The 27161-nt window shown below is 42.1% G+C and overlaps 1 protein-coding gene across 3 annotated transcripts in view; it reads right to left on the reverse strand.

Moving 5' to 3' along the window:
• Nucleotides 1-10146: 10146 nt before the first annotated feature.
• CEP170 (centrosomal protein 170) overlaps nucleotides 10147-27161 on the reverse strand; it is a 221812-nt gene continuing 204797 nt past the window's right edge. For all 3 annotated transcript variants that reach the window (XM_075862609.1, XM_075862608.1, XM_075862610.1), the window contains exon 18: nucleotides 10147-14795. In XM_075862609.1, coding sequence (XP_075718724.1) covers nucleotides 14512-14795 — 284 coding nt within the window. In that variant the 3' untranslated portion in view covers nucleotides 10147-14511. The remainder of the gene's footprint in view (nucleotides 14796-27161) is intronic.

Here is a 27161-nt window from a genome sequence, read left to right on the forward strand (position 1 = left end):
AGCTATCGGCAGAACAAAAGCACCAGCATTGTGTATATTTGTGTGTGTGTTTGTGTATATCTGTGTGTTTGTGTATATCTGTGTGTTTGTGTATATGTATGTGTGTGTTTGTGTATATGTGTGTGTTTGGGTATGTGTGTTTTTGTTTGTATGTGTGTTTATGTATATGTGTTCGTGTATATGTGTGTGTGTGTGTATATCTTGTTGTTTTTGTGTAACTGTGTGTGTGTGTTTGTGTATGGTTGTTTGTGTGTGTGTGTGCGTGTATATATGTGTGTAGGTGAGTAGAAGTATTGATATTGTTCACATTGATAACTTGATGTTGTTGCAGATTTTGATGTACCGATTGGACTACATCTTCGATTCGTTGGACTACTGCGTAGATCTAAGTTTTTTCAAATTTTAATAAAATGGTTAACGAGGGTTTTGTTGGGGATCTCTTATTTCAATTGTGTGTTTTTTTTTAAACTTTATTAGTGCCTAGATAATGGCAGTTGGCTGATTGACAGCGTCCATTATTAAGGCGGTACTTAGTGTTAGCCGGTGCAGAGGCTAGCACTAACCACCCATTATTACCCCGGTATCCAACCGCCACCAGGGGTGCCGGGAAGAGCTTGGTACGATCCAGTACCCGACCATCTGTTGTGATGGTCGGGCACTGGGGCGGCCGCAGGCTGGTATTATGAGTCTGGTAAGGGCCAAAAACAGTGGACTTTCCCACGCTTGTAATGCTAGGCTGCTGCTGCGGTGTTGTATCGGGCTGGTTATAAAAATGGGGGGGATCCCCACGTCATTTTATTTTTAAAATTTAACAATAGATGTTGGGTCCCCCACATTTTTAATAACCAGCCATATACAAGGCCGCAGCAGTCTGGCATTACATGTGTGGGAAGGGCCACTGGTTTTGTCCATTCCCAGGCTAATAACACTGTGTTGTATGTGGCTGGTTATGATAAATTGGGTGGAACCCCATGTCTTTTAAAAAAAAAAATATTAATAAATAATTTTAAAAAATTACGTGGGGTCCCCCCCACTTTTATAACCAGCCAGATACAAAGCAGCAGCAGCAGCAGCCTAGCATTACAAGGGTGGGAAGGTCCACTGTTTTGGCCCTTCCCAGCCTCATAATACCAGCCTGCGGCCACCCCAGAGCCCGACCATCACAACAGATGGTCGGGTACTGGATCGTACCTGGCTCTTCCCGGCACCCCTGGTGGTGGTGGGTGCCGGGGTAATAATGGTGGTTAGTGTTAGCCTCTGCACTGGCTAACACTAAGCCTCCCCTTAGTAATGGACGTTGTCACTCAGACTGCGGCCATTATTAAAGTGGTAGTAATACAATTTTAAAAGAAAAGACAAATATAAAATATTTTATTGAAATAAAGCACCCCCAACACAACCCTCATTAACCATTTTATTGTAGAAAAAAAAGACGTCATCTAAGTAGTCCTCGAAACCGACGTAGTCCAAACACCAAACCTGTAAAAAATGAAATAAAACATGTCGCAGGCTTAGTTTCAGTTTCATGTGTGATACTGACTGTTATACCATGTATAGAAGCCTGCCACGAAGTTGACTTCGATACAGGGCGCCAGCAGACAGTATCATACATGGCCATACAGACATATATACAAACATACGTACATGCAAACATACATATATACAAACATACATGCAAACATACATATATACATATATACAAAAACATACATACAAACAAACATATATACAAACATACATATATACAAACATACATATAAACATACATATATATATATATATACACAAGCATGCACATATATGAATGCAAATATACATACATGCAAACACACACATATATACATACATACACACATATATACATACATGCAAACTATCATACATACATACATACACATGAAAACATACATACATACAAACATGCAAAGATACATACATACATATATACAAGCATGCACAAATATACATGCAAACATAAATACATACAAACATAATTACATACATGCACATATATAAACATAGATGCAAACATACATGCAAAAATAAATACATGCAAACATACATACATGCACATATATACATACATACATGCCAACATACATACATGCAAACATACATACAGTGTAGGAAATAAGTATTTGATCCCTTGCTGATTTTGTAAGTTTGCCCACTGTCAAAGACATGAACAGTCTAGAATTTTTAGGCTAGGTTAATTTTACCAGTGAGACAGATATATATATATATATATATATATATATATATATTAAAAAAAAGAAAATCACATAGTCAAAATTATATATATTTATTTGCATTGTGCACAGAGAAATAAGTATTTGATACCCTACCAACCATTAAGAGTTCAGCCTCCTCCAGACCAGTTACACACTCCAAATCAACTTGGTGCCTGCATTAAAGACAGCTGTCTTAAATGGTCACCTGTATAAAAGACTCCTGTCCACAGACTCAATTAATCAGTCTGACTCTAACCTCTACAACATGGGCAAGACCAAAGAGCTTTCTAAGGATGTCAGGGACAAGATCATAGACCTGCACAAGGCTGGAATGGGCTACAAAATCATAAGTAAGACGCTGGTTGAGGAGACAACTGTTGGTGCAATAGTAAGAAAATGGAAGACATACAAAATGACTGTCAGTCAATCGACATCGATCTGGGGCTCCATGCAAAATCTCACCTCGTGGGGTATCCTTGATCCTGAGGAAGGTGAGAGCTCAGCCGAAAACTACACGGGGGGAACTTGTTAATGATCTCAAGGCAGCTGGGACAACAGTCACCAAGAAAACCATTGGTGACACATTACGCCGTAATGGATTAAAATCCTGCAGTGCCCGCAAGGTCCCCCTGCTCAAGAAGGCACATGTACAGGCCCGTCTGAAGTTTGCAAATGAACATCTGGATGATTCTGAGAGTGATTGGGAGAAGGTGCTGTGGTCAGATGAGACAAAAATTTAGCTCTTTGGCATTAACTCAACTCGCCGTGTTTGGAGGAAGAGAAATGCTGCCTATGACCCAAAGAACACCGTCCCCACTGTCAAGCATGGAGATGTTTTGGGGGTGTTTCTCTGCTAAGGGCACAGGACTACTTCACCGCATCAATGGGAGAATGGATGGAGCCATGTACCGTCAAATCCTGAGTGACAACCTCCTTCCCTCCACCAGGACATTAAAAATGGCTCGTGGCTGGGTCTTCCAGCACGACAATGACCCGAAACATACAGCCATGGCAACAAAGGAGTAGCTCAAAAAGAAGCACATTAAGGTCATGGAGTGGCCTAGCCAGTCTCCAGACCTTAATCCCATCGAAAACTTATGGAGGGAGCAGAAGATCCGAGTTGCCAAGCGACAGCCTCGAAATCTTAATGATTTACAGATGATCTGCAAAGTGGAGTGGGCCAAAATTCCATCTAACGTGTGTGCAAACCTCATCATCAACTACAAAAAAAGTCTGACTGCTGTGCTTGCCAACAAGGGTTTTGCCACCAAGTATTAAGTCTTGTTTGCCAAAGGGATCAAATACTTATTTCTCTGTGCACAATGCAAATAAATATATATAATTTTGACAATGTAATTTTCTGTTGTTTTTTTTAATATAATATATCTCTCACTGGTAAAATTAACCTAGCCTAAAAATTCTAGATTGTTCATGTCTTTGACAGTGGGCAAACTTACAAAATCAGCAAGCAAATACTTATTTCCTTCATTGTACATGCAAACATACATACATGCAAACATACATACATACATGCCAACATACATGCAAGCATATATACATGCAAACATACATGCACATATACACATGCAAACATACATACATGCAAACATACATACACACAAACATACATACACATATACATGCATGCAAACATACATACATGCAAACATACACATATACATACATACATGACAACATACATACATGACAACATACACACATACATACATGACAACATACATACATGCAAACATACATGCACATATACACATACATACATACATATCAACATACATTCATGACACCATACATGCACATATACACATACATACATGACAACATACATACATGCACATATACACATACATAAATGAAAACATACATACATGACAACATACCTAAATGAAAACATACATACAAACATACATACATATATACACATACATACATGACAACATACATACATACATGCATACAAACATACATGACAACATACATACATACATAAACTCACCTAAGACGTTCCCACGAAGATCTGAACGGTCCCGTCACGTTTCTTCTTACTGCTCCCATTGACAGTAACAGAGCGGTGGGCGCAGATGACGTAATCACGTGAGCCTGATATGATTACGTCATCTGCGCCACAACGCATTGTTACTATGAATGCGAGCGGCGACAAGTAGAAGGAAGATGGCAAGTGACGGGAACGTTCAGAGCTCCGTAGGAACGTCTTAGGTGAGTTTATTTTTTTTTATATATTTTTTGTTGTTCGCCGGGTGCTGATGCAGCACCGGTGCGGCGGCTACAAAAACAAAAATGACATGTAGTGACAGGGTGGGGGAGGGAAAAGTTGGTTACCGAAACGGGGGGGGGGGGGAATGTAGTGTAGTGTAGTTGACATTCACGGTAAGTTCGTCTGAACCGGGCTTACCATGCCCACTTGAGACGAACATTCTCCCGATGTTGCTAGAACTACAGTATCTAGCAATGTCGGGAGCGCGCACACTGCAGAGCAGAGCGGCTTGATTGACATCGAGCCGCTCATGCCCCTTTTTTGAAAAGATAACCAGCACTTGCTGAGTTATCAAGTGTAAAAAAAAAAGGTACTTCGGAAATGAATTTTTTAAAAATGTAAACAGCAAATGTTCTAAAAATAATTTCCTGCTTAGAATGTCTAAAAAAAATTTTTGGACTCAACTTGGGAATAACCCTTTAAGCGTGATCATCGTACTGTGAAAAGATTTGTGGCTGATTCAGAGCCCAGATGGGTTCATTCAGATAAAGGCATAAAGAGGAAGGTTTCTGCCAGACAAATTAATAGGATTAGGAGAGCAGCTGCTAAAATGCCATTGCAAAGCAGCAAACAGGTATTTCACTCCTCTGGAGTCCCGCGAACCTCAAGGTGTAGGATCCTCTAGAGCAGGGGTCTCAAACTCGGCCGCGTAAGTGGGCCGCATATAAAAAAATGTGAAGTTGACGGGCCGCATTACTTTCAAATTTGATACAATACTAAATTATTGTTAATCAATTTAGTTATTTGAACTACTATAACACTATATTACTAGAATAATAATACTACATTACTATAATAATAGCGCTAGGTTTAAAATTTGAGATATTTCTCCACGTGCTTATTTCAACAATCCAGCTTTCCAGTTTAAGTGTCGCTAAATGCAGTCCGGCGGCTCAGTTAGCACACATGTCAAGATTGGGCAGCCCCTTTTTAGATAGTGCCGCAGTGCCCTCTGTGGATGCTGCCGTAGTGCCCTCTGTGGATGCTGTTGCAGTGCCCTCTGTGGATGCTGCCGCAGTACCCTCTGTGGATAATGCAACACACCCCTAGATAAGTCCACAGTGCCCTCTGTAGATAAGGCCACAGTGCCCTCTGTAGATAAGGCCACAGTGCCCTCTGTAGATAAGGCAACACACCCCTAGATAATGCCAGTGTCCTCTTCAGATACTGTCACACACCCACTTGTAGATAACGCCACAGTGCCCTCTGTAGAGGCTGCCCCAGTGCCCTCTGTAGAGGCTGCCAAAGTGCCCCCTGTAGAGGCTGCCCCAGTGCCCTCTGTAGAGGCTGCCCCAGTGCCCTCTGTTGAGGCTGCCCCAGTGCACTCTGTAGAGGCCGCCCCAGTGATGTCAGGGGCTTGCCCAGAGCTGGAGTCCCAGGCAGAGCGCTAGTAGGCTCTTCCTGGGACTCCAGCTGTGCTCCTAACATCACTGGAACTCCTGCTCTGGGGAAGCCCCTGACATCATTGTCGATGTATGGACAGCGATGTCAGAGGCTTCCCCACAGTCCCGGAGCAGAGCCGATAATAGCGCTCTGCCCGGGACTCCGCTCTGGGGAAGACCCTGACACACTGTCCATATATGGGCAGATATGTCAGGGAATTCCACAGAGTCCCGGAGCAGAGCTGACACCAGCGCTCTGCTCGGGACTCCGGCTCTGGGGAAGCCCCAGACATCGCTGTTCATATGTGGACAGCGATGTCAGGGAATTCCACAGAGTCCCGGAGCAGAGCTGACACCAGCACTCTGCTCGGGACTCCGGCTCTGGGGAAGCCCCAGACATCGCTGTTCATATGTGGACAGCGATGTCAGGGAATTCCACAGTCCCGGAGCAGAGCTGACACCAGCACTCTGCTCGGGACTCCGGCTCTGGGGAAGCCCCAGACATCGCTGTTCATATGTGGACAGCGATGTCAGGGAATTCCACAGAGTCCCGCAGCAGAGCCGACACCAGCGCTCTGCTCGGGACTCAGGCTCTGGGGAAGCCCCAGACATCGCTGTTCATATGTGGACAGCGATGTCAGGGAATTCCACAGAGTCCAGGAGCAGAGCCGACACCAGCGCTCTGCTCCGCTCTGGGCAAGACCCTGACACACTGTCCATATATGGGCAGCGATGTCAGGGAATTCCACAGAGTCCCGGAGCAGAGCCGACACCAGCGCTCTGCTTGGGACTCCGGCTCTGGGGAAGCCCCAGACATCGCTGTTCATATGTGGATAGCGATGTCAGGGAATTCCACAGAGTCCAGGAGCAGAGCCGACACCAGCGCTCTGCTCCGCTCTGGGCAAGACCCTGACACACTGTCCATATATGGGCAGATATGTCAGGGAATTCCACAGAGTCCCGGAGCAGAGCCGACACCAGCGCTCTGCTCGGGACTCCGGCTCTGGGGAAGCCCCAGACATCGCTGTTCATATGTGGACAGCGATGTCAGGGAATTCCACAGAGTCCCGGAGCAGAGCCGACACCAGCGCTCTGCTCGGGACTCCGGCTCTGGGGAAGCCCCAGACATCGCTGTTCATATGTGAACAGCGATGTCAGGGAATTCCAGAGTCTCGGAGCAGAGCTGATACTAGCGGCTGTGTCCCGCGGGCCGCAGATGACAGCCCCAGGGGCCGCATGCGGCCCGCGTGCTTGAGACCCCTGCTCTACAGGTTTGCAAGTATGAATTAAAGCTAATATTTGGCCACCCGTAAACAATGCTCACAAGCAGAAACGGTTGCAGTGCGCTCAGAAATACATGAAGACTAATTTTCAAACCGCGTTGTTTACTGATGAGTGGCGTGCAACCCTGGATGGTCCAGATGGATGGAGTAGTGGATGGTTGGTGAATGGCCACCATGTCCCAACAAGGCTGCGGCGTCAGCAAGGAGGTGGCGGAGTCATGTTTTGGGCTGGAATCATGGGGAGAGTGAGCTGGTAGGCCCCTTTAGGGTCCCTGACGGTGTGAAAATGACCTCTGCAAAGTACGTAGTTTATGACTGACTACTTTCTTCCGTGGTACAAAAAGAAGAACCGTGCCTTCCGTAGCAAAATTATCTTCATGCATGACCATGCACCATCTCATGCTGCAAAGAATATCTCTGCGTCATTGGCTGCTATGGGCATAAAAGGAGAGAAACTCATGGTGTGGCCCCCATGTTCCCCTGACCTCAACCCTATTGAGAACCTTTGGAGCATCCTCAAGCAATATATCTATGAGGGTGGGAGGCAGTTCACATCAAAACAGAAGCTCTGGGAGGCTATTCTGACATCCTGCAAAGATATTCAAGCAGAAACTGTCCAAATACTCACAAATTCAATGGATGCAAGAATTGTGAAGGTGATAACAAAGAAGGCGGCTTATGTTAACATGTAACTTGGCCTGCTAAGTTTTTTTTTGATTGAAAGAGCTTTTGATTTCTGTAAATATGACCTCCTGATGCAGCAAATTCAACAAATTACCATTTTAGCTCTCTTTACAACCTTTAAAATGTTTTGATCTCTGTCGTGCATAATAATTTGAAACACTGCATTTTGAGTTTTTTTACTTCTAAAAAAAAATCTGTTATTAGGAGATTTATTCAATAAAATTCGCATTATACTCCAACGGTTGATGGCTTGAAGATTATACTGACTGTCATTTGCATTGACTATTTAGGAAAATCAGCGAAAAATAACACTTGCATAATAATTTGGAATGCGGTGTATGTATCTATATTGGCTTATTCTCAGTCAGTCTTTTTATTTTGTGCCAGAATTTGTGCAATTTAAATTTGTCGCATGTTATACTGGAAAAGGACTGGTGCTTTTTGTCAAGTTTTGAGGTTTACATTTTACACCATATTTCTAGTAGTGTGCTGATTCAACATTTTTAAAAGTCGGCTTTCATATTGTCCTCTTTTTAGAAAAAATAAAAATTGGCTGAAAAAAAACAACTCAAAAACCTGACCTAATGCTAAATCCAGCCTAAATTTACACAAAGGCTGGGTTTCCACGTAACGTAAACGCTGCTGAATTTCCGCAACAGAATTCCGTGCGGAAATTTCACAGCATTTACAGTAGCAGCAAAGTGGAGGAGATTCCGAAAATCTCATACCCACGCTGCGGAAAAAACCCACAGCGTAAACGTTAAGAAATCTACCTGTGGTGTGGAATTTAAATCTGCGGAATTAACGCTGCATTTACGTTGATTTTCTGTTGCAGGTTTACCCCATTGAATTCAATAGGGTTGCAAAACCCGCAACAGAAAGCAAATCGCAGCAATTCTGCCAGAAAAATCGCAACTCAGGAAAATAAAAAAAATCGCACTTATCCAGAACTCTTTCCTTGCTGCGGGTTCCAGGTTGGATACGTTGCACAGTTTTTACACAGCGTATCCGACCCGCGGGAACCCGGCCTATGGGTAGGAACGCACTAGGCGTAAACACTGCGGATTTTCCGAATTGATTTAATTGCAGAAAATCCGCAGCTTAATACAGTAGCAGCAGTGTGCATGAGATTTGAACAAATTCACACACAGCGGAAAAAAAAATCAGCCCAAAAAAAAAAACGTTCTTACATTTACGGTGCAGTTTTTAGGCCACAGCATGTCAATTTATGCTGTGGAATTGCTGCTCTTCTGTTGTGGGGAGATAGAAAAAAAAAAAAAGGCATTTTTTATTTGAAATGAATAAAAAAAAGCTTAGGGTATGTTCACACGGCCTATTTACAGACTTAATTCGGGCGTTTTACGCCTCGAATTACTCCTGAAAAAACGCCCCTAATACGCCTACAAACATCTGCTCATTTCTTTCAATGGGAATTACGATGTTTTGTTCCCACGAGCCTTTATTTTACGCGTCGCTGTCAAAATACAGTGAACAGTGCAGGACACTTCTTGGGACGTTCTTGGGGGCGTTTTTCATTGACTCCATTGAAAAACAGCTCCAAAAACAGCCGTAAAAAACGTTTGAAAACAGGTCCGTATTTTCAGACATTTCTGGTCACTGCGTGTGAACATACCCTTATACTTACCCCCGGCTGTAGTCCTAGCAATGTGATCCTCTCTTCTAAGCGTAGCCTGGCCTCCTGGGGTGACTTTTTATTCCAAGTGACTGCTGCAGCCAATCAAAGACTGCAGCGGTCACATGGACTGTAGCGTCATCCCAGAAGGCTGGGCTGCGCTCAGAAGAGAGGGATGCGTCGTCATGACTACAGCATGGTTAAGTAAAAACTTTTTTTTTATTGCTGCAGGATTTCCGCAGCTGACATGCTGTCCCAAAAACGGCATCACAATTTGGTGCGGTTTTTCGGATGGAATTCCCTGCGTGTTCCAGGGTGGATACGCTGTGTAGTTTTAGGCAGCGTCTCCGCCTACTAACTAGCCTTAAAGCACGAAAACAATTTTTTTGTCTGTTTTTATACATATCTGATATTTAGGCTAAGACACAAGATTCTAATAACATTTCCTCCCAAAACACACATTTTAGGGTAATCCTCATTATGACAGCCATATAGCAAAAAGTAATATTTAATCAGAACTTACAGTCATCAATAAGGTAAATTGATAAATAACATGTATTTAAAGTAAATTACGTTTTTAATTTATTTTTTATTTGTCTTTTTTAGAGTTACAAAAGTATTTTAATAGTAAAGAGTACAATTCAACAAAAAATCTAATTCAATTTAATAGAAAAAAAACAAGTACATTTCTTATATTGTTGAATATACATAAAGCACACTGTATTTAAGTGTTGTTCATATCCTAGCAAATCTATGCTGCTAACACTTAAGAGATATCTTTAGGATAGGCCATCAATATCAGATTGGTGGGGTCCGAATCCCAGCACCACCGCTTATCTGCTGATTGATGGGGCCACAGCAGCCTTTTCCCAGTTCACAACGCCGTACACTTTCGTAGTGGCTGTGTCTAGGATTGCAGTTATGGTTCTATTCAATTGAATGGGACTGAGGTGCAATCCCAGGCACAGCCACTACGCATGTGTACGACACCTTCAGTTAGCTGAGCGGCAGAAAGTCGGACCCCCACCAATCTGATATTGATGGCCTATCCTAAGGATAGTTCATAATATAAAATGCCTGGAAAACCTCTTTAATTCCATTTGGCTAATGACATGAAACCCTAGAAACAAGTGTTGTATTTAGAGTACAATTTATGGTTTTCTGTTCTGTAATGAAAATATATTTATAAAAATCCAGTAAAAATAAAAACAAACATTCATATGGACAAAACATAAATAAATAAAGCTCTAAGGGAAAAAAAATCCAGTTTGTGTCCAGTTCTTTTTTTTATATTAAATGATTCCAGAACCTTATAATTTGAAAAAATTGTGTCACTTTTTCAGTGGACTGAAGAAAACTTAAATCTCACCAGTTGCAGCACGTGTTTTATGTGCTATTTTATCTCTTAAATACACATTAAATATGTCTGCAAATATTAATTACATACAAGTAGCGGAAACTACTTTGCTGAGTGGTTCAGAGAAGAGATCACATGTGGATATACATAGGATATTTTAAACAGAAATGCTTAATAAAAATTAAATAATTGTAACTTGCTACTTAAAGGGGTAGTTGCACCAGTACAATGTATCACCTATCTATCCATTCTCTATGAGACTGACTGAGATTGCCCAGCTCGATTGTACTCGGCAATCTCCATCAGTCCCAAACATAGTGAATGGAGCGGCAGCGCGCCTGCATGACCGCAGCTCCTTTCAAACAGGGGACTTGGGACCGGGTCTTGTAATGTGTAGGGATCCCAGCAGTAGGCTCCCTAGCGCTCACAAACTTATCACCTATCCTGACCACCGCTCCAAATAAATAGGAGACACAAAACCCTCGTTCTTGTGATCGCTGGGGATACCAGTGGTTGGACCCACAGTGATCATACATTTATGACTTATCCTCTGGATGAATTGTTTTTCATGGGACAGCATCTTTAAGGTGTTTCTAACATTCAGCATGTTCCTTTAGAAAAGTTAGAAGTCTATACAACTCCAGTTGTATATGTAATCTATTAGCCTCTTCAGTTCCATAACTTTTATTTTTTAGCATGCCAAGTTTTTAACAATTTTTTTCATTACTGGCACTCTTAATATTAATATCCAGTTAAGGGGTAATCTTAGGCATTTCTGGCATATAAACAGGATATCACATAAATGCCTGATAGGTGCAGCTCCCACCTGTAGAACCCTCACTTATAAGGATAAATTGAATTTAGTTACCCCCATTCACAGATTCCTGGCTGCATTCTCAATACACTTCAATGGAGAGGTGGCATGGCTTGCATCCAGTCCTCCATTGAAGAGTGGAAAAATCTGGTGGGACCTGCACCTATCAGGAAATTTTGGCATATCCACAAAATGCTTAAGATTAAAATATACCTTTACAGTGTGAATTGAAATTTGCAATTCACAAAAAGCAAGCAAAAAAACTAGATGAGAATCTCATACACAACTGGCTCCACAATAACTCCTGCTATTCATGTATAATTGCTAGGTGTCCTTAGACGATGTTGCATTAACTTTTTAACAAGAAGCAACACAATGGACCTCATACATGAAAACTGTTCTAAATGTCCATAGCAACCAGAGATTTTGGTTCTACTTTTTCCAAAGTATCTTGACTAGCTGTTATGGGTAATTGTGACAATTTTGGGACCCAACATTGAGACGAATTGTGTATGGCTCAAAGTAGCAACCTACCTTCAGGACAACCTAACACAAACAGCTAGTGGCTTGGGCCTTCTTGAATTGGTTCATTCAAAGTTCCACATTTTAGGGCCTGTTCACATCAGTTTTCGGCTTTCCCTTGTTAAGCTCCGCCAGACAAGCTGAATAACAAAAATACCGGAAGCAAGGCTTAAATAACGAAGACAACTGGCGCTCGACAGACCTATTGATTAATGGGTTCTGTTGGGTTGCCCTTGGTTTTATCGAAAACAATAGTGCAATCTGCTGCGCTATTGTTTGTGGTATTTTTGGCCAGATCTGCAACGGAGACCCGTGACGGAGCCTTCAACACAGATGTGAACTGGCCCTTACTGATATGAATAGTCACAGGAACAGTGACCAAGCAAAATGCAATGTTGTAATTATTTATGTCTATTATAAAAACACTCCATGTACATCTAAAGAAATTAGACAATCATGTACACAATATCTTGTTAAAGAGGCTCTGTCCCCAGTTTATTAGATTAGGTAGGAGACACGCAAGTTATAAACGCTTTGATGTACATAACCACAGATTTATTTATTTTTTTAACTTTTATTATTGCCAAAGTTAAGATCTTTTTTTCTAATTATGCAAATTTTTTCTAAATGCCCAAATGGGCGTTTTCTTTCTTTTCACCAAGTGGGCGTTATAAAGAGAAGTGTATGACGCCAACCAATCAGTGTCATACACTTCTCTTCATTTATGCCCAGCTTTATTCACAGCACAGCGTGATCTCGCGAGATCACGCTGTGACGGGACTTCCTCACACAGGTCCTTCACCAGAGCGACGTAAGAGTCAACAGACATCTCTTCCAACCATTCTAGGACGTTTATTCGAATGTGCAGTGGCTGGAGGGGATGTTTGTTCAGTCTTCCACTGCTTCGGTGAAGGACCTATGGCTGGAAGCACAGTCTCGATCTCGCGAGATCACACTGTGCTGTGAAACAAGCTGGGCATGAATAAAAAAAGTATATGACGCTGATTGGTCAGCGTCATAAACTTTTCTATACAACACCCACTTGGTGAAAAAAACAAAAACTCTCTGTTGGGCATTTAGAAGAAATTAGCATAACTAGAAAAAAAGATCATAACTTGCTCAATAATAACTACTGTTTTTTTGTTGTTTTTTAAAAAAAATCTACATCAAAGCGCCTATTAGATTAGGTAGGAGATAGGCAAGTTATAAACTGGTGACAGAGCCTCTAATGAGAAAAAAAAACTTAGCAGTTTTATAAAGCAGTGAAGGGGTCAAAAATCTAAAGATTACAAACATTATAAATGACTTGGTTTTCAATAATCATACCTGCTGCTTTAGTTTGGCTTTACTTCATGTTCAGTGTAAAATATGTTTTATTTCAATAAACTACAAATTGTAGCAGCAAAGTAATTTTTTTTAAATTTCTCAGCAAGCTTTTGCATGAATAGTTTAATCTAAAAGTTTGCAAAACAAATATTACAATTGTTTTATATACAGTTTTAGCGTTAAAGGATATGGACACCTTTGATCATAAATCAGATAAAATTAGTGTTTATGAGCACTTGGCTCAATCTTCAGCCCATCTTTCTCTTGTCCTGTCAGTGATTTGATTGGGAATGGGGCAGAGCAGTCTGCAATGTATGAAAACAAGCAGGCTGCACAAGCAAGTAGTTAAAACATTTTTAATAAAGACCTATTGGGGAAATTATTTTTACCCCAAAATCAGTAGAATGCAATAAAAATGAAAGAAAAAACATTCAAGGTGTCCATAGCCTTTACCTTAACACTATAATAAGTGGTGTTATGTTATAAATTAGGGCACTTTTCATATTTGGTAAAATCAGGGCATCCGATATAGAACACGTTTAATGAAATAAGGTTGAATATATTATTCTTAATAATGAATAAAATCTATTAAATGTCATTTTTATGTCACTGTCAATTTTGAGATCAGAAAATAAAGTCAAATAAACTACGAGTGCAGTGACCATAAAATCTAACTGTATACTTGCATGTTATATCTCCCAAAAACAAAAAACACACAGCATTGTCTTTGTGTCCTTAAAAAATAAATATATATAAAGTATACTTGTAACTTTTGCAGTAGTATGGAACAAATGTACTGCTGTCATCAGTTGTATCCACCAGCCTTGTTTTAAAAATGAATAATATCTTTGTTAGAGCAGTAGTATGAGAATGAAGCTCATCTCTAAGAGGAAATGTTGTTTAACAGCTTAACATACATGCATAAAACTGAAGCCAGAATAGTATCACTTTATTTTCAGTCTTGTGTTAGTGATGTAACACAGGAATTATTCATGTAAAGCAGAATCTTCTTTGCCATCAGGATTGAACCTATTTAATGTTATGCCAAAATGAGCATTAGCCTTCGCACCATCCATGTTCGAAGAAACACGTGTAATGTTTTGTAGACTGGTTCTGCTTTCACTTTGACAATGGCTTGGTAAAGTTGAAATGACCGTGTGCATTGAGGAACTTTGTTTCAGCTTTGACTGTCCTGAAGGGAATGAAGTACCAAATCCCAGGGCATTATGGGCATCTAGTGAGCCGTCTGGATCGATCATTGCATTAATTACTAGGAAAGAAGGACATACACAGTAAAACACTTTGCTTGTTTTAAACCTACCCAGATAAAATGGATCATTCAGTGCAAAATATGTCACGAGAATTCAACAAACATTTTAACCAACAAACAAGTCAATTTAAAAAATCATAAGCCTGAAATATAAAATGTAAAATTAAATTCAATAGGTAGCAGAACTACTTTTGAAATAATGTTCATTAAAGGGGTATGCTCATCTTGGACATTTATTTCATATGCTGTGGATATGCCATTAATGTCTAAGTTGAGAAAATCCCTTTACATTTTCAGTTTTGATAACTGGAGAAGAGAACAAATAAGAAACAGTAATAAGGGAGAGGTTGGGAAATACATATTCAAACATGAATTACAGGGTAGTGATGTAAGGGGCACTAGATTGAACCCAAGTACGTTTGCAACTGATACAGGTAGCACATGCTTTACTTTTGTGGGATCAGCTTTGTCATTTACGGGTCTTCAAAATTCCATACCAAATCACCCCCATCCCCAATGTGAGGTTATACTACCTTTGGCTGCCCTACTTTTCTGCTGTGGATAGTTTGTTTGAAAATTAAACTATACCTATACTCAAATCCCTCAACAATGGTTTACACAAACGGAGTCCTATCTGATAACTTCCAAATTTCTAATGGTACTTGACAGGGATGCCCCCTATCACCCCACATATTCATCCTTTCGATGGAGCCATTGGCCCAACTCCTGAAATTATATAAAGATTTCCATGGAATAAAAGTCGGGTCTAGAACCCACACTATCTCTCTGTATGCAGAAGATGTCATCCTATCACTGTGAAACCCGGAACTTTCTCTGGAAACTGCCTTGGAATGCATACTTAAATGAATCTAACTCTATATAAACTGAATATACAAGTCTCAGATCCTCCCTCTCCATTTGCTGCAATCTTCACTTTACTTCCTCTAGTCCAAACACCAATTTTTATGGAAATCTGAAGACATTTCATTTTAGGCCTTATTCTGACCCCAAAACACAGAGCTCTCCACGGGGAAAACTATATCACACTTGCCCGTGAGATACAAGCCGAAACTACTAGACTGCATACATTTGAGGTCTCTTGCATAGGTAGAATAGCTACATTCAAGATGCTTCTACTCCCAAAGCTTCTATACCTGTTTAGAACCCTCCCTATAATGCTCCCCAAGTCCTACTTCCGACAAATCCAGCATTTTATATGGGGAGGAAGAAACCAAGAATCGCCTCTCGTCTCCGCATTAAAGATACTAGGTCAGGGGGACTGGGTGTCCCTAATATATATGGTTACTACGTTGCTGCCCTAGCCGCACAGATCTCCCCCTGGTGGAAAACTGACCTAACTAAACCCTGAGTTCACATTGAATCCTCGTACCTAGGCTCCTTGAGTCTTAAAGCATTAGTTTTTCTACCATTTTGGAACATACCATACCCGACCCAAATCTACCCTCTTACCAAAGCCACGTTGACTTGCTGAACACAAATGCATGCGACAGCATCTGACCGTTTGCTGTTACTTAAGTCCGATATCCCCATAGACATCTTAGAACTATCCAGGGCTGACCTGAATCTAAGTTGCTGGAGACGACAGGGCATCTCAAACTGTGCTCAGATTTTTGACAACAAACTATTGGATAACAAACCAACTATTAGGTTTCGAGAACCTGTGCTCAAAATTTTCCCTACCCCAGAATGAGTTATTCAGATATATACAAATTAAACATTTTGCCCAGCACCACAACAACCTTAATTCCCTGTGCAATCTTAAGTTTGTATAATAGGGGACCTAAAGGCCTTAAATTTATATACAACACCATTTACCCACATCATTTTTTTACGAAAACTCACCTATTGAGCAATAGTAAAAAAATCTGGGGAAAATATTTGATGACAAACAATGGACTAATGCCTTTTGATGGATATATACCTCTCTACACGTTGAAGCGGCCACCAAAACAATCCTACGGTGGTACTATACTCACGATCGACTACACCCCTCCACTATGTTGGTGAAACTGTGGTCATAGAGGGTCCCTCTTCCATGTATTGTGCGAGTGCCCTCTTATTAAAACTTACTGGGAAGAAGTACTCAAAATCCCCAACGAATTATTCCAAGTTCATATCCCCTCCTCTCCCCACTTAGTCCTGCTTTCCCTAGAAATAGATATTATACCTACGCAAAATGGAAGAGTGGTGTGTATCCTAGTCATGGCTAAACTTGTTATGACTAGATATTGGAAAAGCTCTAAGATCCTACCTTTGGATGAGCTCATATCTTTAATAGACACAACCTACACCTATGAGAAAACCATTGCATTTGGCAACTTCTCATTTCCGACCTTCACCAAATACTGGGAGTCTTGGTCAGGTAGTACTTTCTGCTCCAAGAGATAAAAATCGAATTCAGAAAAGGCTGATTACTCCTTCACTCCAACTTCCATTACCGGCTCTTGCTTTGTTTTATTCTGTTTGTTTTGGCCTGTCCTGACTTGACCCGTGTGGTCCAAAAAAGCGACCATGCTTCTCTTATTGTTCACATGACTGCTTTCATATTACATTGCAGGTTCAAAGCCGTCTACTGACTTCTCTCTATTTAAACTTATTTTCTCAAGACACTGTAATGCTTCTGATATAACTTTGCTCCTGTTTATGTCAAAATTCAATAAAAAATGATTGAAATACAAAATGAAACAAATTATATTTCTTGTTCATCTTATTGGGGACACAGACCGTGGATATATGCTGTTGCCAATAGGAGATGTGAAACTAAGAATAAAGAAAAATGATTGGCCCCCTCCTACAGTATATACACTTCTTACAGGCACTGAGGTAGACAGTCTTAGCTTAGTGTCCGTAGAAGGAAGACACCCTTAGCTGGTAAAGCAAGCTGTCTTTTTCTTTATTTAATGCTAGTTTGTGTTTTCTCTTCTTTTCTTACAGCGGGGTAAGAGAGCCGACACTGTCCCCCGACAGTCTAGAACATCTGGAGGGCAATCAGTGTATAAACGCACTGTTGTCCCCCTGCCATGCTGAACACAGGAGGGGCAAGAGTGCAAGCTCCTTTGTCGCCCACCAGTCGCCCCCCTTTACTCACCATCAGTGGCCCAGCTCACTGCATCTTGCACATGGAGGGGACTTCCCTGGTTGTCTTACAATGTGGGGATGAAGTGGACTTCAGTATAGGTAAGAATTACCTCCCCCACCCTCTACTCTAGTTGTGCGCTTGGCACAATTTTGCCACCCTTTTTTTGGCGAATTCCTCTGGCATACTACTCTTCTCGGCGCTCCAGCATCAGAAGACTCCTTGCACGCAGTGCCACTACAGGCGGGCAGCAGGCTCCAGCCCTCATGGGTACCTCCGGTGGGTACACGTTCCCCTATGTCCTGCGTCCTCTACCACTATTTCCCTATGCGCGCCGCAACCTTTTTTGGCTTTCCGTCTTTTTCTGCTCCCGGCTAGCCGTCACGCAGCTAGCAACCAATTGCGGCAAGGAGAGGAGGTGGGTCATCATCTCCAGCTCTCTGCTTCTCATAGACAAGCAGGGACACAGCATCACAGGAGTTCTCAAAGGCTGCTCCTGTTGGCGTTGGGAATGTGTTGTTTATTCTCCAAACGGGTAGGGTCTGTCTTTCGCATCCCCTGCTTTATTCCTAAACCCTTCTCAGGCACTAAACTAGAAAATTACATTAGAGAAGCATAAACCTAGAACACTCTAGGTAACCTCAGACTCTCATTACCCCCTTCTAAGGGAGTCGCAGTCCTGTCTCCAGCAATATATTGAGTGGACTCAGAGTCACTAGTTTTTCACAGTTGTAACTGAGGAATGGGGTGACCCTCTATACTGCCATCTCAGACACCAGAAGAGAATCCTCCCTACAGGTACCTTACGTAACTCAGTTTCTCTTCCCCATATGGCCAAAAATTTTCATGCGGTCAACCTACACCTCTGTGCGAAGCATGCCGGCCCAATCATCTTAGCAACTTCCATGCCAAATGCTGAAGCCAAACTGCAATAGGCTGGATAATGAGCAATACTCTAAGTTGTCTTCTATCTTCGCTCTCTTAATGGGGGAGATATCAGCGATGTCTTTTTTTTTCGACCACCCCCTGGCATCCAAATCTGAGGTCTAAACTTTTTTGCAGGAGATTGAACACGCGGTGCCCTCCTATTGGCCCCTAACTCCATCTTGGGATCTGACTTCATTCTCTCTGCAATGCAGTCGGCTCCTTTTGACCCTCTTCTTGAGATTTTGTTGCCCCTGCTCACCTGCAAATTGGTGTTCCTTATGGCAGTGACCTCCACCCTGATAGCTCCGTCAGCTTATAAACTATCTTGTCATCCTCCGTATTTAGCTTGACATCAAGATAAGAGGTTGCTCTGCACAGTGCCCTCTTTTTTGCCCAAGGTGGTCTCCTTTTTCCACATTTTCTTTGCCACTGGGCATGGCACTATCTACATGGGGGGCTGTGTGGCACTATCTACAAGAGGAGGGGTGTGTGTTATGCTATCTACAAGGGGGGGATGTGGGTGGTGCTATCTACAAAGGCGGGCTGTGTGGCGCTATCTACCAGAGGGGGGGGTTGGCTGTGTGGCGCTATCTTCCAGAGGGGGGCTGTGTGTGCAGATATCTACTAGAGGGCTGGGCTTTGTGTGGCGCTATCTACCAGAGAGGAGGGCTGTGTGTGGCGCTATCTACCAGATGGGGGCTGCGTGTGGCGCTATCTACAAGAGGGGTGCTGTGTGGCACTATCTACAAGAGGGGGGGTGTGTGTGCCGATCTATACATGGCGTGGGGGCTGTGTGTGGCACTAACTACAAGAGGGGGGCTGTGTGTGGCGTTATTAACAAGGTGGGGTGCTATCTACAAGGGGGGCTGTGTGGTGCTACCTACCAGAGGGGGGCCTTATAATAGTGAGTTGTGTTCAGTAAAAGCATGCAGATATAAATCAAATTTGGTATTGTGGTAACTGTATATGTACGTATATAAATAATTTTTTGTGTGAGGGGGGGGGGGGGAATATGCATTGGGGTTTGCAACACTCCTGGATGCACTAGAAATCAGCGATGCAGTTCTCTGCACACCGCCTTCTGTATTGGCTGCATTATTGATACAATGATTCAGCATTTGGGGCCCCACCTTTAACTTTGCCCGGAGCCACACTTTGTCTAAAACTGGCCCTGATCACCCTGACAGACGGCCTAGAATCCCGAGGAGAGCAGTGTACTCATAGCCCGGTCATTGTGTCAACGCTGACCTGTGCTGGGTCAGTGGCGCTCGGCAGTAGATAACGCTAAACTCTAAAGGATACAATTGTATTCAAAGTGCTAAAGAAGCCAGCTGCTGATGGTATCCAAGGGCAACAACAATAACAAACTTTGCCTCACTGTGGCCAGAGTGGCAGAGGAACAGTGAGAAGAGCAGTACTCAGTCTGGGCAGTCTGTCAACGCTGACCTGGAATTTCTTACTGTCCATCAAAGTAATAGTAGAAACCCGGTCAGTAAATGTATCTGACCTGGGATCTCTGCCCCCTCCATGCAGAAATATTCTGCCTGTAACGTTGTGCGGTACTCCAAAAGTGAGCGTTGAATCTATGGCGTTTACAAGAAGATCGGAACCCCGCAATTAAATCGCAGGGTTACTGAGGACTGCTCCGGCAGACCAGAGGCCTAACAACGGCCTCCTCACTGCCACGTATGATAGCCTATTAGGCCCCGCCCACAGACGGAACCTAATAGGCTTGTGGTCAGTGAAAGATTGACAGCTCCAATGCATTGCACTACATGGTTAGTGCCATGCATTAGAGTAAAGATCAGAGGTGCAGGCCCTCAAGTCCCCTAGTGGGAAAAAAGTTTAATAAAAAAGTGTAAAAAGAAAAGTTTCATGTTAATAAAAACAAACATTGCCTTTTTTTCCTGTAATAAGTCTTTTATTTATAGGAAAAAAAATGAAAACATTAAAAAAGTACACATATTTGGTATCGCCGCGACCGTAACGACCCAATCTATAAAAGTATAAGGTTATTTTTCAGACACTGCAAACAGCGCAAAAAATAAATATATATATATGCCATTTGTATATGCAACCATTATTGCATTAGGGGAGTCCACTACTTTGTTCTATTGTCGGTATGTAGTCTCTATGTCTTGGGACTCACCGCGTATTGGAACATTAATTGTTATAGAAAAAATAAATGTTGAAGGAAGTGTCCCTTTAAACGGAATTGTCCCTAGGGTAGATCGCCTTGAGGAAGCGGTTTTGATTTCTGACACCCACCTGCAGTTGCACCAACAAAAGTCTAACATGTTGGCTAGATCCGACTTTCACAATGACTATGACGTGGATACCGTAACAAATCTCGTTTGCTTAACCTCAAGGTGAGAGGCATGCTGACCTCTATTCATCAACTGGGCTTGCTTTCTGCATTGTAACAATTTTCTGTAAACTATTAGCCTGGGAAAGTGAAGTTGATTTAATTATGACTCGTGTCCTACTTCTCCCTAGGACCTCCTCACCTTCCATAACCAACACGAGAAATGTCATCTGTTAATCACTCACAGATCCTTCAAAACATACCCTACAGTAAAGGGTGACATTATGTCCTATTAACTCCTATCTTCAGGAGAAGAACATCCCCTATAAGTGGGGAAATCCCTTCGCTCTATGAGAACAATCTAAACTGCTGCACTTCCTTCGGGCCTGGGAGTTACCGGATATTGCTGTTCCAAACTGGTGCCTAGTACTTCTACTTGCACTCTGGCTTCCAACCTTCTACTCGATCCCTCAATGCCTGCAACCGGGATATTTCAAATGGACCCGAAGTATAGATTTCTAACGTTAATCTGTTTTCCCTTAGACCTAACAGCAGCACAATAATGGGGTATTTCAGACCCTGTGTACTAGTAGGACTGATGGAATTTTTACTAATTAACTAGAGCACCCTCCCTAAAAAAGGACATCTAGCCCCACCCACCTTGTGTTTAGTATATAGTAGTAGCCTTAATTAGAGCGGGAAGCTTGTGTTGCTGCTGTTAGGACTAAGGGAAAACAGATTAATGTTAGAAATCTACACTTCCCTTGCATCCCACAGCAGCACAATAATGGAGATTTAGCAAGAATTAACCACATAGAGAGGGTCCTCCTGTCTGGTGAAACTCAAAATTGACTGCTCACAAGCTATTTCCCGCTAACTTGGACTGTAGAGGGAGGAAAATGTTACGGTGCATTAGTGCAACAACAGGCTAAAACATTCAATAGAAGGCTGCTAGCAGCAGCTTCACAGATTGCATAGGGTTAAGAAACACCCTTGTACACCTTCCAGTTGAATCTAGGAAGTCCAGCATAATGAATGAAAACCGAAACATAATGCAAAGCAAACAAGCAGATTAAACCATCTATCCAAGTCCACACAGGACAAAAAAAAAACCACAAGGTGGGGGGGACGACTAGATGTCATCTTTTAAGGAGAGGGCTCTAGTTAATTAGAGTTTAATCTGATTCAATTAAAAATTCCATCTGTCCTACTAGTACACAGGGGCAGAAATACCCCAATATTGTGCTGATGGTGGGACATAAGAGAAGTAACCACATATCAAGTCACCTACATTAGACCCTAACCCTTGATTAATGTTTTCCACATCTGCTTTTGTCCATTATACATATGCGATCTTCTGATCGCATAGTTTTAAAAAAGTGAAATATTATCGTTGTGATAATGTGTGGGGAGGAGCGATAGGAGTAACGACCGCTTATCCCCATCCATAGCTCCGTGTGACAGGAGCAAACGAGCGCCGATCAACGATGTCTCGTTGATTGGCGTTCGCTGTAAAAGGCCCTTTAGAGTTCAAGTGGTTTTGAAAAACATGAGTTCTAATTACAAGTTATAAGTACTAGATTCTGGAGATGGGACGTTCATACAGGGATTTACTCTGATTGTCATAGTTACATAGTTGATAAGGTTGAAAAAAGGCACAGGTCAATCAAGTCCAACCCATAATCCCACTGTGTTAATCGAGAGGAAGGCAAAACCCCCATAAAGTTGATGTCAATTACCTCATTAGGGGAAAAATTCCTCCCGACTCCAAATATGGCAATCAGAATAAATCCCTGGATCAAAGTTCCATTTCCAGAATCTAGTACTCATAACTTGTAATATTATATTTCGCAAGAAAGGCATGAAGGCCCTTCTTGAACTTGTTCAAAGAATCAACCATCACAACATCCTGTGGCAGGGAGTTCCATAGTCTCACTTCTCTCAAAGTAAAGAATCCCCATCTGTGATGATGGTGAAACCTTTTTTCCTCTATACGTAGAGGATGCCCCCGTGTCCTTTTTATAGGCCTAGGTGTAAAAAGATCATTAAAAAGATCTCTGTACTGTCCAATTATATATTTGTACATTTTAATTAGCGCCTAAGCTGTCTTTTTTCTAAACTGAATAGCCCCGGGATTGATAACCTTTCTTGGTACTACAATCCACCAATTCCATTAATTACCTTGGTCGCCCTTCTTGGCACCTGTTCTAGTTCAGCCATGTTCTTCTTTTTAAACAGGTGCCCTAAATTGTACACAATAATCCATGTGTGATCGGACTAGTGATTTGTATAGTGGCAAAACTATGTTCTTGTTACGAGCATCTATGCCTCCTTTGATGAATACCATGATTTTATGTGCCTTGACAGCAGCTGCCTGGCACTGGTTGATAAGGGTAGATGTACTGTCCACCAATATCCCCAAATCTTTACCCTGTGATTTACCATTTAATGCATAATTGTAAAATTTGTTTCCTTGGCCCATGTGAATAACCTTACATTTATCGACATTAAACTTCATTTGACATTTCTCTGCCAAAACCACCAGCTTCCCCATATCCCTTGGTAGTATTACACTATTTGGAGTCGGTTAGGATTTTTTCCCCTAATTTTAAGCACCTGTGTATAAGAAGAACATGGCTGAACTAGAATGGGTGTGAAGAAGGGCAACCAAGGTGATTAAGGGAATGGTTTGATTACAATACCAAGAAAAGTTATCAAACCCCGGGGATATTCTGTTTACAAAAAAGACGGCTAATAGGCGATCTAATTAAAATGTACAAATATATAATTGGACGGTACAGAGGTCTTTCTAATGATCTTTTTACACCTAGGCCTATAACAAGGACAAGGAAGCATCCTTTAAATCTAGAGGAAAAAAGGTTTCACCATCATCACAGATGGTCATTCTATACTGTGAGAGCAGTGAGACTATGGAACTCTCTGCCAGAAGATGTTGTATTGTTGATTCTTTGAACAAGTTCAAGGGCCTTGATGCCTTTCTTGCAAAATTGGCATCAACTTCATAGGGGTTTTGCTTTCCTCTGGATTAACACAGTAGTATTATAGGATGGATTTGATGGACCTGTGTCTTTTTTCAACCTTGTCAACTATGTAACTCTGAAAAGAGGGGACATTTTTTTTTCAATTTCAGCACGTTATATATTACTGATTTGCAAACTTATCCATAGCTTCCAACTTTCAAGTATCGCAAAGAGGGACATTTTTTTCCTTTTAAGCCATGCCTCTAATCCCGCCCATACAGACTGGGTGTAGAACATACAGTTTCATGCTCCCATAGTGCCTCCCACACAGTATTATGTCAAATAACTGCCCCCACACAGTATAATGCCCTATAGCTGCCACCATAAAGCATAATGCCCCATAGCTGCCACCATACAGTATAATGCCCCCATAGCTTCCTGATATATTATATTGCCCACACAGATGTCCCCATACAGTATAATACCCCATAGCTGCCCTATACAGTATAATGCCCCCATAGCTGATCCATACAGTATAACGGCCCACAGCTGCCCCATACATTATAATGCCCCTATAGATTCCCCCATACAGTATAATGCCCCAATAGGTGCCCCCATACAGTATAATGCCCTACACCTGCCCGGTACAGTATAATGCCTCTATAGTTCCGCCATACTGTATAATGCCCCCATAGCTGCCTCTATACAGTATAATGCTTCTTTAACTGCTACCATACAGTATCATGCCCCCATAGCTGCCACCATACAGTATAATGCCCCATAGCTGCCGACATACAGTGTAATGACACCACAGATGCACCCATACATTATAAATCCAACAAAGATGCCCCCATGCAGTATAATGCCCACACAGATGTCCCCATGAAGTATAATGCCCAAACAAATTTCCCCACACAGCATGCTGCCCCCATACAGTATAATGCCCCCAAAACAGAATAATACCCCCATAGCTGAGCCATACAGTATAATGGCCCACAGCTGTCCCATACATAATGCCCCTATAGATTCCGCCATACAGTATAATGCCCCCAAAGCTGCCCCATACAGTATAATGCCTCTATAGCTTCCGCCATACTGTATAATGCCCCCATAGCTGCCTCTATACAGTATAATGCTTATTTAGCTGCCACCATACAGTATCATGCCCCTTTAGCTGCCCCATAAAGTATAATGCCCCCTTAGCTGTCCCTAGTGCTAGTGCCCAGATATAAAGTGCCAGTGCCCACGCAGATAGTGCCACAGTGCTCATGTACATAGTGCCAGTGTCCCCTGTAGATAGCGCCACAGTGACCCTGTAGATAGCGCCACAGTGCCCATATAGATAGTGCCACACCTCTTTAAAGATAATGCCACACCCCCTGTAGATAGCACTACCCTCCTGTAGCCATTGGGACTCCCTCTTGGGGTGGAATCCCCAGCCAGAGCATCGGCAACGCTGTGACCAGGGATTCCGCTCCAGGAGTAGCCACTGACGTCACTGTCCATATATGGACAGTGATGCCAGGTATTCCCTCTAGGAGCGGAATCCCTGGCCAGAGCGTCCGCAATGATCTGGCCGAGGATTCCGCTCCTGGAAGAGCCACTGACGTCACTGTCCTTATATGGACAGTGACATCAATGGCTTCCCCGGGCTCAATGCTTATAGTACTGCTGTGCCTGGGGAGTCCTATGTACTAATGCTGAAGGAGGGAGCCGGGTTCAACTGTATCTGCGTCATGAGGACGCAGATACAGTTGACATCGGGAGTCAGGGACATACCACCGGCTGCTAGGGACAGAGGGACACCGCCTGAAATCCGAGACTTTACCGCCGCATCCGGGACAGTTGAGAAGTATGATATATCAGACAGGTTGCCTCATCAATCTGCTTATTACTGTACTACACTATGTCTCTGCCACTTTTTCTTTGTTGATTTATGCTGATCTAAAGATGAATAAAAAAATAAATATTAAGAAAAAAAATTTATTTTTATTTTTAAATAGGTTAAAAAAATTAGCCCTCATCAAATAGATCAAATAAACAAAATATATTAGGGTGCATAAGACAACAGGAGCCATTCATTGTGAATATCTACTCTGCATTGGATTATTTGCTAATGTTTCCTTTGAGCCTATGCAGAAATAAAGAAGATTTATAAAGTTCCTAGGGCACTTTTTCTGACACAGGCCACTGGTGTCTCACATATGCAAATCACTAATTAATAATTTCCATCAACTGAGTGACGCCAGGCAGCCATTCACACCCTTAGGCCTTATTCACATGAACATGTGCATATTGCGTGCGCAAAAAACGCTGCGTTTTGCCCGCGTAGCAGTTCCGTGTGGCATCAGTATTTGGTGCGTGCCCGCGTGATTTTCGAGCATATGGCATCATTATGACACTCTGTTTTTATGTTTACAAACATAAAAGCAGGTGCTTTTATTTTTTTCATTCATTTATTTTACAACTGTAGCGCGAATCACGCGCGGCACACGGAAGTGCTTCTGTGCGCGATTTTCACGCACCCATTGACTTCAATGGGTGCGTGCTGCGTGAAAAACTGTCAAGTATAGGATATGTCGTGAGTTTTACGCAGCGGACACGCTGCATGAAAATCACGGACAGTCTGAACGTCCCCATTGCATAACATAGGTCCGTGCGACGCATCACGGACGTAAAATACGTTCATGTGAATAAAGCCTTATCGTTAAGGTGTTCTTGTGCATTATTATAACTTAGAATTATTTATCTGGTTTCTTTTCAAATCAGTCATTCTGTGATACTTTTTCTATATACATGTTAGACTCATTCAAGGATGTGATAAATTGGGGTTGCTCAATATAGACATCACTTTTAACTGGGGCTTATTTTTCTCATTGTGTAGATTACAACTTCTTTTGCTGCTTGGCGTCTACTTGGGAATCATCTGTAAATTTTAAGTTTGTGTTATAAATATATATATATATATATACATACACATATATACACACACACACACACACACACACACACACACACACACACACACACACACACACTTTTTAATGTTTTTGTAT

This window comes from Rhinoderma darwinii, chromosome 4 (genome assembly GCF_050947455.1).
Source record: "Rhinoderma darwinii isolate aRhiDar2 chromosome 4, aRhiDar2.hap1, whole genome shotgun sequence".
In the NCBI taxonomy this organism is placed as follows: domain Eukaryota; kingdom Metazoa; phylum Chordata; class Amphibia; order Anura; family Rhinodermatidae; genus Rhinoderma; species Rhinoderma darwinii.